At 36.2% G+C, this 11,840-nt stretch overlaps 1 protein-coding gene across 5 annotated transcripts in view; it reads right to left on the reverse strand.

Moving 5' to 3' along the window:
* The window catches only part of OFD1 (OFD1 centriole and centriolar satellite protein), a 33,671-nt gene that overhangs the window by 20,920 nt on the left and 911 nt on the right, over positions 1-11,840 (reverse strand). For 3 of the 5 annotated variants that reach the window (XM_086618986.1, XM_086618981.1, XM_086618993.1), the window contains exons 3-11: positions 9,957-10,157; positions 9,293-9,361; positions 9,181-9,208; positions 8,267-8,374; positions 7,403-7,539; positions 5,083-5,256; positions 4,092-4,198; positions 2,861-2,980; positions 647-720 (exon numbers count right to left, since the gene is read on the reverse strand). In XM_086618986.1, coding sequence (XP_086475112.1) covers positions 647-720; positions 2,861-2,980; positions 4,092-4,198; positions 5,083-5,256; positions 7,403-7,539; positions 8,267-8,374; positions 9,181-9,208; positions 9,293-9,361; positions 9,957-10,157 — 1,018 coding nt within the window. The remainder of the gene's footprint in view (positions 1-646; positions 721-2,860; positions 2,981-4,091; positions 4,199-5,082; positions 5,257-7,402; positions 7,540-8,266; positions 8,375-9,180; positions 9,209-9,292; positions 9,362-9,956; positions 10,158-11,840) is intronic. The other 2 variants (XM_086619002.1, XM_086619008.1) reach the window with 2 other exon arrangements.

The raw sequence follows: 11,840 nt of genomic DNA on the forward strand, positions 1-11,840 counted from the left end.
AGTATTACAGTAAAAAAACTGTATCAGCAAAAAACAGTTTAAGCTGCGAAGCCCAACATTCAGTTTAATTCAAGACATGAAAATGACTGAATGTCACACACACTCCTTGAAAATTAAGTAAATCACACTGTGAGTGTATATATATATGCACACATACACTCCTTTAGACTTTAGTAAATCAAATTCATGTGCACGACATGTAATTTCTTTCACATGTCCGTAAATTAAAAGCCTAAATATGTTATCTGTCCCAGCTCTCTTCCTCAAGCTCCAATTAATCACCTTGTGCACAATACATGTAGAAACTGGCAACTATTAAAGAGTATGACACCAGACTGTACCAGAGTTCAGTTAAAGAATGAACAAGCTCGTAGGACTTCAGAAGATGGGAAACGGAAAACCAGGATGCTTTGCAGCCTCTGTGCAAAGCACCAGCTCACAGTCCCCACTGCATTCTGAACTGCGAGGAGTTGCTCACCTGTCACAGGATCCTGCTGCATGTTTTTCCAAATCTATTTTGATGGCTTTTCTGTCACTTACACCATGTTACTGAACACTGTGACTGTTTAGTAACAGTGTTTTGATACCTGTTAGTAAAAGTTGTAGAGATAAACAGCTACTTTATTAATATCAGAGAGAAGGTTACCTTTATTTTTCTTCTCATCTTCAGTAACTTTATTGGTCCTGGCTATGTATTCTTCTTTTAATTCAAGCTGATATCTAAAAGTAAAAAGAATTATTTATTCCCAAAGCATAGTGTGCGCATTTGTGTAAATTCCAGCCTTTCCCAGACTAAGCTATACTCACAGCATTCTTTATTGACAAAACTAGTTATCACAGAGCCACTTAAATGGTTGGAAAGGGCTGTGTCAATCACCTCATTCAACTACCTGCTCAAAAAGCAAGACTGCCACCAACTCTAGATCAGGTGAGCTGTGGCTCTTCCTAGCCAAGTCTTGAAAACCTCAAAGTATGTATATTCCACCACCTCCCTGGATGACCTGTGCCAGAGCTGCACTATCCTTCCAGTAAATTTCCCCCCCCCCCCCCCCCATGTCCAAGCTGAACTTTCCAAGCCACAATTTATGACTCCTGCCATATGCACTCAGAGGTCATGTCTGATAGTCCCATAACTATCTTAACAGACTTCTACTAGGCTCCCTCCAGTTTCTTCATGACTTTCTTCAATGAGAAAGCCCCCAAACCTGGGCATCATATTCCTAGAGCAGCCCTCACCAACACCTAAAGGGGATAACAACCTCCCTCAGTCTGTTGGCCATGCTGCTCCTAATATCACCCATCATGCTGTTTGTCTTGTTTGCCAGAGAGTGCTGCTGGATTGTAGCCAACCTGGCATTCACTGTAACTCCCATGTCCTCTTCAGAAACACAGCTACTCGGTCAATTCCTTTTACTCATTCATACTACTTCATAGGGATATTCTGCCCCAAGCACAGAGCTCTGCAGTTCTCCTTGTTTCTAAGATTTATGTTGGCACAATCCCCAAGTTTATCAAAGTCTCATATCCATCCTTCTGCATTTTTGCAAATGGCCCAGACCACTCAGATCCTTCCCCCAAATACAGCATTTTATGTTTACCATAGAAATAAAAAAAGATTCCTTTTCCAACAAGCAACGTTATTTCTATACAACAAATAGTAGCTCTTCACTGCTTTTCATCAAGGATTTAGGACAAAAGGACATGGATTTTATCTTTCTGAGCATCTGCAGCATGTTTAAAGTATTTTGTGTGTTAATAAAATAAGTTGAGCAGCAGTTCATCCTTAAATAATTTGCTTCTCCTCACGAACCAAAAGTACTTTATAAGCATTATTTGTAACTAGCTGTTATGGACTAATAAAACAAGTTACCAAGGTGGGTCAACTAGTTGCATTTCATTGTTCTCTGATAAAATCCTCAAATCTACCCTGTTTCAGCTGAGGCACCATTCTGGCCAAAACCTACTCCTTACATCTTTCCTCTGTAACTTACATAAAGACACACTAACACAGATAATAATTCTTGTTCACCGGTTTGCAATAAAAAGCAATGATACATCAGTTGTTTGGTTTAACTGCCTAACTGAAAGACCGTTTCATGCCACCGAATACACATGAGCAATAAGATGCCAAGAGCACCTGCCTGCACTGAAGCATCAAGTAACCCTTCAACAGAACGAGGCACTCCAAGAAAGTACCACAGCAAAGTTAGGATATACGCACTGAAACACCTCAAAAGCAGTCACAGATGATGTCTTATGCTTTCAAAGAACATTTCTAAGCAAATTCCCTGAAACCATGTTCAAGCAGATGGTAGTCAATAACAGAAGGGTGGTCTATAACAGAGAATCTATCTCCAAAAATGGGGAGGGGTTAAGGTAAGAGCCAACCTATCTGTACAACGGGCTAGTGCGCCTCTCACTTTTTCCAAAAACCTCTAACATCTCTTTAATGCTAATTTCACCTTCGTGCCTCTTCTGCATTCGTAAAATGGTCAGTTCTTTTAATTGCCATCAAAGGAAGTCACTAATACTGCTTCACATTCTCTTGTCTAAACATACAACTGATGTCACATCTCTTTCCCAGATAACAATACAGAATTAAAACTACAACAATAATGTAACCTATAATCAAAAGATAATTATTTTCTACAGCAAACCTTTTTTTGAACCTGACAGACCACTTTGTATCACTAGCAAAGAGCTAATCAATAATGTAAAGAATTCAAGCTGATAAAAACAAAAATGTAAGTGCACATTTTCAAAGTCCTTGCTTTGTTACACTTTTCAAAACAAATCCTATAGAATTTATTATTCTATTTTCATAGGAATTAACATGTGTCCTATTAAAAGAAAAATTTACTTTAAGAGTTCAGTCTTAAGCTTTTGGTCATATGTTTCCTCTACGTTCTTCACAGCAACCTCCCGACGTCGAAGTGCATCATCAATAGCTTTATTTTTCTCTTCCTGAAGTTTTTGAGTGCTGAAATATCCAAAAATATACAGACAATGACCAGTTATAAAGTCAAAACTTTAGGTTTTGGGTTTTTTTTTTTAATAACATTTACAGGCATCAAAGGGTAATGTGCTTGCTTGGAACCGTGTAGCAATTTAAAATTATCATTAGAATCTGTCATTGTAATGCATTAAGAACAAGGAGATGTGACACAAACTAAATTGCCCTATTTAAAATCCAGTACCAATCAATTATGCAGCTACCCCGGGGTAACCCTAGCTCAGCCTCCCAAACCAGAAAGCCTTCAGAGAAGATAGTGCTGAGCATGCTACTCTACCAGCACCCTCTGCTGGCTTGTTAAAAAAATATAAAAGTTTTTGTTAGCGGGATACTACTCATTCTGCTATAAAAACAGATGACAAAGTAATGATATCGAGTAGTATTGAAAATCTGGCAAAAAGTGGTTTAGTTATTTTTTTATTTAACCAAAGAAAATTGATCTTACTAAAGACAAGTTAAAAAAAAAAAACACAGGTTTTGACAAAGACAATCCCTCCTCAGACAAAATTTGCAAAATATCATACACAGAATCATAGAATGGTTTGCTTTGGAAGGGACCTCAAAGATCATCTAGTTCCAACCCCCCTGCCATGGGCAGGGAAACCCTCCACTACACCAGGTTGCTCAAAGCCTCATCCAACCTGGCCTTGAACACTTCCAGGGATGGGGCATCCACAACTTCTCTGGGCAACATGAGCGTTAGGATTACCTACTGTGTTGCTTGGTTGTGGGCTTTTTGGTTGGTTGGTTGGTTGGTTTTGGGTTTTTTCGTTGTGGTTTGTGTGGGTTTTTTTTTAATTTAAGCACTTCAAAGCAAACATCTGGTTCCTTGCCTCCAAAGTTACACTGCGCTATTTTGGTCAGATGAGGACGAATAGGAAAAAAACCCAAAACTACTTTTTATACAGGGTATCCCTGCTAATAGAGACAATATACAGTACTGCTCAAAATGGAAAACACAACTCCAGGGATACATAATCTATTACAACATCATAGCAGCAGCAACATCTGGAAGCATGCTTTCCAGAATAAGAACAATAGCATCATTTAGCATTGTATATGCCCTTCAGCAACTTACACTTCAAATGCCTCAATTCTTTGCTTCAGTTCCACCTCTCTGGTCCTTATGACTTCAATATCTTTCAGCAGACTTTGTCTCTGAGCGTATACTTCCTTTGCTTCTATCTGAATCACAAAATATTATCACAAGTTTTACTTCACACTTTATATAGGAATCTACTATTTAATATGTTCAAACTCTTAAGGATCTTTTTCAAGAATTGGTCTTACTCCAGTAAATATTATTTACCTAGTCATAATTTGAAATAATATCGGAATCGATTGTAATTAATTTTTTTTTATTCCCTTTCTCCTTTTACTCTGAGTAAAAATGTTTTAGATGGAGTCACTACTGGCTACCTGTAAACATTTTTCTCTTAAGAAATAGCACTGATTAAAATCTATGTAAAAGGAAAAACTGTTTTAAAAAGTCTACAGAATAAACATGTTCAGATATATGAATTTTTAAAACAAACAATAGTTTTGTATGTTCTTCATCAAAACAAAATTGAAAAAATAAATAAAAAAAAACCTGACAAAACAAGATTTAAAACAGAAATTGAGTCAACCAGCATTCCTTGAGTTTTTGCAGTTTAACTTATAGAAATCAAACAAATTGTAAAAGTTTTTTTTTTTTCACATTATAAGCACGTGAATACCAAAAGTCACATATCTTCTTATTAATAAAAAATAGCTTTTCTTGTCCTTAAGCACACAAGGCAATATTTCTCTCCAAAGAAATAATAAGTGTCTAAGAAAAAGAAAAATATGATTTCGTTTTACAGGTGGTGATATCAATTTTGCAAGTCTTACGCATTTGACAGTGCTGAAAGACTCAGCTGCTGATCCTGGGGCAAAAAAATGGAACAGTTTGTCAAACCATATCTCCTGGGCATAAAGTTATAATACAAGTAAGATCTGAAGGTAAATCTCCCAAAGATAAAAGAACAGTTTAATCAACTCACTGAATCATTTTGTACTAGATTAAGAAAAAATATTTGGAATTTTACCTCTTGCTGTTTTTGAAGCCTCTCAATAGCATTCTTTTCACGAGAGATCAAGGCTTCAGACTTTGCCTGATGTGTCCTCTCTAACTCATGACGTAGCTCAGATATTTCCTTCTGGGTCTGCAATTTCTCCTCCATTTTAATCTTTGCTATTTCAACTTCTTTAAAATGTTCTAGCTTTTACAGAAAGGAGGAAGAGAGGCTTAAGTAGGGCCATCTTCAAATTGACAAAGACAATCCCTCCTCAGACAATTCTAAACTTCGCTTAGAAATTCCTGTTATGAAATACAGGATAGTTCAATGAAATTAAATTACTGTGATAAAAGTATTTTAGCAGCACATAGTATCTGCATGCCTCATATAGTTTTCATGCATTTATCTGGTATCCCAAAGCAGATTTTACATAAAACTACTAGCTTTAGACAAAAGCAAAACAGAGGCCTATGGAGAAAAGCACACTGCAGGAGTGATGCTCTGCTTGCAATTAAGGAACAGACACACTCTTTAATCCCTCCTCTGACACTGTCTCTATTCTTGTCCCTTCCCAAAGAACCATTTTTGACTGGTGATGCAAGAAATGGCAGAAGCAGACCCATCCTGAATCACTCAGGAACAACAGAAATTCATCTGGATAAAAAAAAAAAAAAAGACTGAACATGTTAAAAATGCAGAATGTGTAACTGCACATAAAAAGAGTTACAGAATGAAGTTCTGACTCACAGAGTTCTTAGCACAACTGGAAAAAAATAAACGCATACAAACAGGAAAGTATGCATCTTGCAGCTGCGCAGAAGAATTGTAGGGAATGTGCCTCCGTACAATGTGCAAAGTGCAATGTATGCAGGAATAAACAGAATTAGAAAGAATTATAATAGAAATTTGGAAGAAAATGAAAAGCAAGCATAGAAAAAAAAAAAAAAAACAGAAGAAAAAATGAGCAAAAGAATAAAAAGAGGATGACAGAAAAAATTGAGAGACCGGAAAAAACAAGGAGGTTAAAGAGAAGGCAAAAGCATGATCGGAATGCCTTATCCTGGAATCCAGGTCTGTGGGCATAAATTTTCCAGAAAAATAAAGAAATGGTGAGACAGTACATCACCATTTGTACACACACAAATTGGATTAGAAATGCCTTACAGTAACTCGCGTCACATTGCTAAGGAATCCATGAAAAGTTAACTGCATTTGGAAGTGATTTATATTTGGTTAAGATTCCAATCTCCTTTGTTGCAAATGCTTTGCTTAAACTGAGGCAAACTCAGTAACACACGTATTCACATGGTTTACACACTAAAAAGACAGTGCCTGTTGGGGAATGAAGACTAAATGAAAAGTGAAGGTAAAACATATTGGCAGTTTTAACTCTCCATCCTTCTACTTGTCTAGATAAATAAATATGACTAAATTGATTTCCTCAAACAGTTTATATGCAGATGAGTGCCTTTAAAAGTGTGTCTATTAACTGACTATCAGATTATCATTTTTTTATCCAAATAAACTATTGATTGTGACAGAAAATCATGGGAAAAAACATCTTTAAATGAACTACAGATAAATTTTTCTATCCAAATAAACTATTGATCTTGACAGAAATTTACAAGAAAAAAAAATCCATATTTAAATGAAGTGCAGTGTATTCTCTCTGCTTCATTTTTCAGACATAAGGATTATCAATGGATTACATGACCAAAAAAAAAAAATCTAATTTTACTCCCAAAATGAAGGTCAAGTCCCTAAAAGAGTTGTCTTCAATTACAGGAAAAAAAAAACTTTCAGAAATAATTCATAATACTGATAATACTGTTATGATTTCTGTGTTTCTGTGTAATGTTCTGAAGTACTATGAAAATTCCCATCAGTATTAAAAATTAACTCAACTATCCGTCAAGCTACACAGCAGCAATTCACACCTCTCAGTCGCTATGCACTACATTGAAACTGAAGTTTCAAAAAATTAACTGGGAAGGAAAACGAATAGTATGACTAAGCAGAATAAATATTTCTCCATTAAAAAAAAAATACTCAAAAAGCAAATAAAATTTACCAAATTAAGGCAATCAAAATAAGAAAAAGTTGTGTTACAAACTAAGATCAGAATAAAGAGCTTAACATTCTGTGCACATTTAAGAAAAAAGAGGAATGGAAATATACACATGCTGTATCATCAAATTAACAATTAATACTGCATGAACGTAGCCTTTTGTGTTTGTTTTAACTCACTATTAGATCTTTTCTTTCAATTTACCTTAGGTAGTACAAGTTTGTAACGTGCAAAGTCAAGATTAACAAATGTCTCCCTCAAATTCAATGACCAGAGTTATACCTTTTGACACATTTCTGCTTGAAGCTGCTTCTCTATTTCTTTTCTATATTCATGAAGTTTTACTTCTAAAGATTCATATTTCTGATGCTGGGGATAAGAGTCTGCAAACTGTTCATCAATCAGCTGAAGCTTCTCAGCTATAAAAAGAGCAACATGTCCATCACAATTCAAAAGCAGTCACCACAGTTACCCTGCCAAAGAGTGTAGGAACCTGTCTTTCTGTAGGAAGTTCTTTAGTTCCCCTAAGTAGCACTGTCATAGAAAGACCTGTGTGGCACACCAGCAGAGGCAGCACAGAAATGCCATTTGTCAGCACTTTGCCACACCACATACACCTAGAGGGAGGCACTGAGCTGTTTAGGCGGTATTTGTGGTATTACATGGTCATTCATCCTCTTTATGATGGATGGACAGGAAACTTCTTTTATATGCAACTTTTAGGTCTTTTGTATTACTAACAGCATGCATATTACAACTCAAGAACTCCCAATCTACGGCTAACTTTCACTGAAACACTGTAATAGAAAGAGAAGCAAGGCATGCATTTACGAGTAAGTTTTCCAGAACATATTTCAGCACATAACATTTACAGTCCATCTAAGATGTTACAGTTCTTAGCTAAATGCCTAAGGAAACATCTGAGTGATTAAAAAAGAAAAAAAAAAAGAAATCATAACAAGAATTTTGCCTTATTTTAAGAAAGGTTAGAAATCCAATGTACTAGTGATAGGTATGACCTTTACTTATTATTACTTTAGGCTGCATTTAAGTGATGAATGAATACCATTCATACAATTTATACATCTTTGCTGTTTACCAGTATGAAAATGCTTGAGGAGACTTGCTTGCAGAGACTGCACTTACCAAGAGATTCTCTGTAAGGAGGCACTGAGGTTGTCTGAGTTTCTGTGTCATGAGTTTCCTTACTTAGATGATGCTCTGTAAGTCCGATTAAAATCTGCATAAGAAAACCTATCAAGACCCAATATATTAGTTCTGATTTCACAACAAAACTGAATTTTTGAGCCTGTAATTAATGAAGTCATTTTCACTGTACAATAAAACCTATTCAATTTATGGAAAGAACAAAGTATTTAAGTACAAATCAATACTAGTAAACTATTAAGATTTTTATTATAAGCATATTCCAGTCTATCTCATTCTGCAAAAGCTGTCCTTTTGCAACTTATCCTTTCATCCATTTCTCTTTGTTTCTTTGACTTCCAAGGTCATTTGAGAGAACAGATAACTACTATTTTAATTATGAGGTCATTAGGCAACAGAGGTTTCTGAAGATCAAGCTACTTTAGGCTATACAATATAGCTAGGTTTCATCATACAGACATAAGAATCATTTGCTATATAAACTGATGCAAAGTCAATTATATTTTTAACTAGTTTTTGAAGTACATTATGCAAGCTAATAGAGTCAGTTATAAACACAAACCAAAATTTGAGCTTGTCAAAGTTAGGGTGAAAAGCTTCCAAAGAGCGTTATATTTAATACTTGATTACAGACTTTTTTTCATATTTCTAATGTTCAAGTCATTTGTTTTGTAGGCGAATATTAACATTCAACCCACCACAAATAGGAGCTGGATAATCCTGAAATATAATATTTATCATCCTGATGTACTGCAAGTTTCAAAATCTTACTGGTTCCATATTATTCCACACCAACATACACTCAAGAATCTTGAATTTCTATTGCTCGTATCTTAATAAATATGACGCTGACACAATTATCCTTGTCTGCATCAGGTATAAGCATCTCGTACCTTTATTTTCCTTCTGAGTTCCTGAAGTCTGTAAGAAAGAAAAGATGTTCTAGCCAGTCTATTTCATCACAACTGTAATTTAAGCTTATTTTCAAAATCAAAGTAACTTTACCAGTGATTTGTAAAGACTGGATTTTGGATTGATCCTCATTAATTGAAGAAGATCTTGCAGAGTCCACAGCTTTTGGCGGGGGGGAGGGGGGAAGATAAGTTAGAAAAGATTAACTACCTCAAAACATTTCAAATACATCATAAGCACTATTTTACAGTTGTAGAGTGTTTTTCATTTGAGAAAGGTCTATTTATTGCCTTGCACAACCATTTTCAGAGGCCTGCTGTTCTAGTACTACATTTACTTATCTCCATAACCAAAGACATACGGCAGCCAGTGTGCAGTTTCATGACCAACTGAAGCTGTGTAAAGAGATAGTTTTGTTTCCTCCTCACCTTGGATACAGGCTCTTGCTACTGTCCTTGATGTATCGTACAAATCGCATGAGCTCATTAACCCAAATCATGACTAACCACTTAGTAGGTCAAAATATTAATTTTCAGTTAGAAACAACTTCACCCTATCACATGCTCATAGAGGAGAAACAAAGAGAGGTCAAGGACTACCCTTTTAAGCCACAGCTTCTAGTTAGATTTGCTTAAATTGACCATGAACCACACTTTCAAGGAACTGAATGGTCTAACAAGAGGCCAGCTTAGAATATAACAACCCCTAGAAAGCAAAGCTCCTAGAAGTCGTAGAAGAGGTACATTACTGGACTTACCTTCTTCTTCTCTAATCCACTTTCCGGAAAGAAAACAGAAAGTGCATACTCATAGCCACATCTCTGTAGATGATCTGCCACCAAACTGTTGGAAGCTGTGATCAAAAGTGAACTGTCATCATTTGGAACAGCCCGTGGCTGAAGTTCTCCACTTAAAATTGGGTGCATTAGTTCATGGATTAGCTGGTTTCGGAGCTGTGTCTGGTACAGAAAAGACATTATATTCTCAGTTTACATGTTATTCAACAAGCGTTTTTATTTTTCAAAATTGACAGGGAGTCTCAGTTTACTTGTGCATGTTATACTACAACCTACGTAACTGAAACGGGCAGGCTAACTTTGGCAAAATTTACAAAAGTGCTTAGGACACCATGCCTTTCTTCAAAACACTCTTAACGGTGGCTACAGTGATCTTTGACTTTCCCTCAAGATGCATCAAATGTAGAACTGAAAAGAAGTATTGTTCTCAGTCAAGAACTCACATAAACGCCACTCTAGTACCCCCAGCTTCATTTTTAGATCACTGCTTTCCTGTTCTCCTTCTCTCTGGCTTAAACAAAGCCTTCCTGATGTGTCCTCAAGTTCAGGTGTACACGGAAAACTCACTGCTCCTCTTCTGAGTCTCACATCAAGAAGCTGCCAATGTCATTACAAAAGCAGATGGGAAAATAAACAGGAAATTCAATGTCTTTAATATCAATTATTTTGTCAGGAAGCAAAAGTGTACTAATCGAAAAAGTTTACAGGCACTAATAACAACTGAATTGGTTTTCTTATTATTTATTTGCATTCTGTGAGATACAATAGAGAAAAAAAGTAACTTAAAATCAGAAAGTCTCCCTCCTGTAAAAGGAATACTAATTTTCACTACATAATTATAAAAATTGTTTATAACATACTAAAAGATCATGACAGAAATAGCATTTTCAGCTGTCAACAGCAGGCATGCAACAGTGACAAAGTAGATTAAAGAAATAGTGTGTCACCAAAAAATGGGGTGAAACGCTAAATGCTTACCAAAACAACAAAGCTAGATCATCACACTTGCCTGATATTTTAGCGCAGCTTTCTACAGAAATTAGGCTGACAATAGAGAGCAATGAAGACAACTGAAAAAATTGTTCTCCTTACTAATTTCTGAACTTGTCCAGTTTCAACCCACTTTGACAGATCAGGTGGTCTCAAAAACAACTGAGACCAAGCACTTCTTATACGCCTCATGAAAAAAGGCAGGTGGAAAACCCAGGGCTAAATCCCTGCCCCTACTATGGGAAAAGAAGGCAGAAATCAGTTGTTCTATGTTGGCTATTCAGCATATCTGTAGCTCCAGATCCGCCCTGCAGAAGCAGTCAGATAAGAAAGACTACAAGAAACTTGAGAGCATTCTCATTAGAAGATGTAACAGTGTTTGCAGGAATCCATAAGAAACCCAACTCTGTTAATTCTTCAGCTCAGAAAAGCTCCAAAAAATGCAATCCGATGATGTTTAAAGACTAGCAAAACTGAAACTGCACAAAATACAACATTTCAGCATTTAAGGCCCAATATGAATTTCTGCTGTAACACAGGGGATCTATTGTTTGGACACAGCAAGATGTGGATGTGTCAATCAAGCCATTACTAGTGCTACAGGTGTAACATGCATCAAAAAGAGACAGATGCAGTCTTCCACAGACTTTCCCACAAAAATAGGGAAGAATTAATACCATTCTAAACTTTGTCTGGAAAGCTCACAACAATCATGATCTACTTCCTTTAAAAAAAGGGGGGAAAGACTTCGAAGTGATGCAGAAGACTACTGGGATAACCAGCAATGAGACTACTGCATCTTGGCTTGCTTAGCATTGTAGAACAGAATGCTGAAGAGAAGGTATGCTGCTGCCT

Source organism: Tauraco erythrolophus, chromosome 1 (assembly GCF_009769465.1).
Source record: "Tauraco erythrolophus isolate bTauEry1 chromosome 1, bTauEry1.pri, whole genome shotgun sequence".
NCBI lineage: Eukaryota > Metazoa > Chordata > Aves > Musophagiformes > Musophagidae > Tauraco > Tauraco erythrolophus.